General features: G+C 32.8%; 1 protein-coding gene across 1 annotated transcript; it reads left to right on the forward strand.

Annotated features, from left to right (window-relative positions):
- The first annotated feature begins 576 nt into the window (after window positions 1-576).
- On the forward strand, window positions 577-4,489 carry bnip1b (BCL2 interacting protein 1b). The gene is made up of 5 exons (XM_073823943.1): window positions 577-688; window positions 859-951; window positions 3,070-3,161; window positions 3,244-3,345; window positions 4,318-4,489. The coding sequence occupies exons 1-5, from the start codon at window positions 605-607 to the stop codon at window positions 4,487-4,489; spliced, it is 543 nt and encodes a 180-aa protein (XP_073680044.1). The 5' UTR covers window positions 577-604.
- The last annotated feature ends 84 nt before the right edge of the window (window positions 4,490-4,573 follow it).

Raw genomic sequence — 4,573 nt, forward strand, 5'->3', positions numbered from 1 at the left:
CACTATTATTCTGTCATTAGTTGTGAGGCTATGTTCTCCTTCACAGAACTTGTTTGACTTATTTTAAGTAGTGCAAAACCGTCCCAAAAACAGATGTAGTATAAAATTAACGTTTAGCTGAATTTTATTACTTCCGTTTGTTGGATATAATGATTAGCCAATGACTGAGTTGACATTTTGTGGGTATTTATTTATCCACTACTAGTCAAAAATAAGATTAGTATTTTTTGTAGCCTGAATCTGTAAATCTTTAACCATTTTTATAATGTAAGAATAACTTTTATATTGTTATCAATATTTCAGTTCGAACGTTTACTGGACTGAAGCTATTTGTTTTGTGAAATCTGCGGTACATTATGTTTAGAATTCTTTGATAAAGTTAAAACGAACATAATATGGAATCTTTTTTCAGACTTAAACATATTTTTCCCATCACTTTTGATAAATTTAATCAATTACATATCATATATGTATTCTTAGATAAACTTGTAAACCAGTATTATGCACTTTAATGCTCTCAAAACTGTTTTGTAGGGCGCATCAAAAACGCGTTTTGAAAATACGCTGAAGTTTGGACCTTCCGACGTGTCGTATAACAACAAACATGGCGTCCTCCTCTGATGTACATGTCCGAATATGTGGCCAGGAGATTATCAAATATGATTTGGAAATCAAAGCTCTTATTCAGGTAGACTTTTTTGTTCATATTACCTTATCTGCTGTGGTCTTACTGTCAGGTTTGTCCGACAAATCAGCTGCAGCAATACAAAGACGTGGCCATAATTGTCGTGTCTGTCAGTCAACATGAAATGGAAACAATCAATTCTTGTTTCAAGAAGTCTTTTCTTTTCCTGTCAGGACATAAGAGAGTGCTGCGGGCCACAGGCAGTGCTTCTGGATCTGAACTCTACCGTCAAAGAAAAGTTCAATCGGTTAAGACAAAGGATTCAGGTAACATAATGTTATATTCGTCATATAAGCATATACAGTCAAATTTTTCACAGTTTATTCACTATAGTTTAGAAAATGGTAATAAAACATGACAAGAACTCAGAGATAAACTGTGTCCGAACAAATTAATTTTGATAATGATTCATTGTTCAGTCTGTGATGTCAAAAGGTGGCATTAGCAATAATAATAATAAAAAAACACACTTAGGCAAAACATGGTCAGGTCAAAGTGTCTGAATAATTTTTGCTCCCAAATTTGATCAATTTTACTGGTATTCCACTGTAGGAAGAAATTTGGGTATATTATGTAATATAATCTTCACTTACATAAATGATATATAGTGTCCTGCAACCACTATTAAAAAAATACAAAATTATATCTGTTGTCTGAATAATTTTTGGCTTCACTGTGGATAAGAAAACTACTGCAACTACTGTAAAAATATACTACTACAATTACTACTACTGATAATAATAGCAATAGAAGTAGTAGTAGTATGATCAAATTCAATATCTAAGACGTTTACAGGTCTTAATGCATTTATTTATTTATTTTTAATCTGTATTTATTTTGTTAGTTTGGTTATTTTATGACATTAGTTAATGCAAAGTTACTACAAATTTATTGCAGTTACTATTTTAGCTAAAACTAAACTATGCTATTAACGTTTTGTGATGGACAGTTGGATAATATTCATCATAACGGTATAATGATTATAATTAGATTATTGATGTTTTGTAGATATTTATCTAAATCTCTCTCTCTCTCTCTCTCTCTCTCTCTATATATATATATATATATTATAGGCCTATACATATAATTTGTAGAATATAACATAATAAAAATAATAATATTAAGAATGACTATATTGTTATCAATAATTCATGGTGGACATTTACTGAACTGAAGCAACTTAAGTGTAATTGATTGTCTATCTATCTATCTATCTATCTATCTATCTATCTATCTATCTATACAAACCATGTTAAATATTAAATATGATGCAAAACGGCCTTTAAGGATTTATCTGTATATCAATTATCATTGTATTGTACTGCATTATATGTTTTGGCCCACAATAAAAACTACAGAGCTTTAAATCAATCTATAAGCATTTAAACAGCATCTTAATAAAACATTGTTATGAGATATAAAGTGTTATTTGTATGCATTTTATATAAGTACACTTGTTATAAAAATTGATTTACATTACAAGCTGTCAGAATTTCTTCTTAGTCTTTGGCCATACAAATAAAAACATCTGTACCAAATTGCAGCTTTTTGCTCCACTTGAACTGCAAAAAAAATTTCTCCTGAAGTGTATGCTCCATATTCTCTGATATCACACTATATAACGAATGCGTACGAGTAAGGTTGTACAGATTTGTACGCTTTTTTCTAGATCATAGCTATTTTATGAGTTCCCCAATTTGTACCTACCCCTAACTATGCCACTAAACCTACCCATTACTGGGGTCTAGACAAATTGTACAAAATCATACGAGTGAGGTACAAATTTGTACGAATTAGCCACAGAAAATATGTATGCATTGGTCGTGAGATAGCATTGCACTGTATGAGCCATAAAAGCCTGATATCAATTATGATATAAAACAAGTGCCTTTTTTTTCAATTTCTTTAATATTTTTTTCAAAGGTCCAATAATCTCTTCCGTTAAAGGGATGGTTCACTCAAACCCCACCAGCCCCCCGAAAAATTCTGTCATTAATTACTCACCCTCATGTTGTTCCAAACCAGTAAGACCTTCATTCGTCTTCGGAAATTAAGATATTTTTCTTAAAATCCGAGAGCTCTCTGACCCTGCATATACAGAAAGGGTCCCTCTACATTCAAGGTCCAGAAAGGTACCAAGAACATCAACAAAATGGTCCATGTCTATGTTTTGCGGAAAAAAACAACAACTTTATTTAACAATTCTTCTCCTTTCGTCAAAAATATCTTAATTTGTGTTCCGAAGTTGTATGTCTTACAGGGTTCGAACGCCACGAGGGTGAGTAATTAATGACAGAATTTTCATTTTTGGGTCAACTATACCTTTAAAAAAGGCATTACAGGGTTACCACTGCAGATAATAACTAAACCAAACTTTTTGATAGGACATGGAACAGATGGCTAAAGAACAAGACAGAGAGACTGATAAGCAAGCTATCCTGAGTGAAATGGAAGGCCATCGTAAGCAGATGTTAAGGTTGGAAAAACATATTTTGTTGTCTAATCTTCTTTCTGATTATGTGTTGAATTACAATATTATCACTACTCGTGTGTTTCAGTAACCAGGTGGCATGGAGGAAGGCAAATCTGGCCTGCAAGCAGGCCATTGACAACCTGGAGAAGGACGAACTGCTTCAAGGTGGTGATTCAGTTAGACAAAGGTAAATCATGCTGCTTTACAGCTGCTGTCAGGGCTGCTCTTTTAAAATCATTGCGATTGACGTTTAAACTTTTCTATGATTCGTGAAAAAACGAAACAATTGAGTATTTACAGTTAAGGTCAAAAGTTTACATACACCTTGCAGAATCTGCAAAATGTTAATTGTTTTATCAAAATAAGAGGGATCATACAAAATGCATGTTATTTTTTACGTAGTACTGACCTGAATAAGATATTTCATATAAAAGATGTTTATATATATATATATATATACCACAAGAGAAAATAATAGTTGAATTTATAAAAATGACGGCATTCAAAAGTTTACATACACTTGATCCTTAATACTGTGTTGTTACCTGAATGATCCACAGCTGTGTTTTTTTTTTGTTTAGTTGTTAATGAGTCCATCGTATTTCCTACTGGAGCATTAGTGATGTTTGAACCTTCTTTAATAGTTGCATATGAGTCCCTCAAATGTCCACAGTGTGAAAAGATGGATCTCAAAATCATAGTCATTGTTGAAAAGTGTTCAAATACACAAAAAGGATGAAAAACAAAGGAATTTGGTGGACCTGAAAGATGTTTCTGAAGAACAGCAGGCAGTTTAACTGTTCAGGACAAACAAGGAACTCATGAACAACTACCACTAAGCGGTGGATCATTCAGGTAACAACACAGTATTAAGAATCAAGGGGATGTAAACTTTTGAACGGGGTCATTTTTATAAATTCAACTGTTATTTTTTCTTGTGGGCTATATGTAAACATCTTTAATATGAAATATCTTTTTCAGGTCAGTGCTAAATAAAAAATAACATGCATTTTGTATGATCCCTCCTATTCTGGTCAAATAATTAACATTTTCCAGATTCTGCAAGGTGTATGTAAACAGTTGACCTTAACTGTATGTGGTATTTAAATGGATAGTGTTTTACATATTTACTAAATTGATCTTGTTGTTGTGGTTTTAGGAAGGCCACTAAAGAGAGTTTGGTGCAGACGTCCAGTGACATCACAGAGAGTCTGATGAGCATCAGCCGTATGATGGCACAGCAGGTACAGCAGAGCGAGGAGAGCATTGGAACTCTGGGTAAAAAATCCTATGTGCTCATTGGGCCTGATATCATAACCATCATGATATAAGGATGTTAAAAGAATAGTTTGCTGATTAATGAGTAGAAACTGAACAGAATTGTCATTGTAGGCGATCTATTGCTATTATAGAAT

The sequence above is a fragment of the Garra rufa genome, chromosome 19 (assembly GCF_049309525.1).
Source record: "Garra rufa chromosome 19, GarRuf1.0, whole genome shotgun sequence".
NCBI lineage: Eukaryota > Metazoa > Chordata > Actinopteri > Cypriniformes > Cyprinidae > Garra > Garra rufa.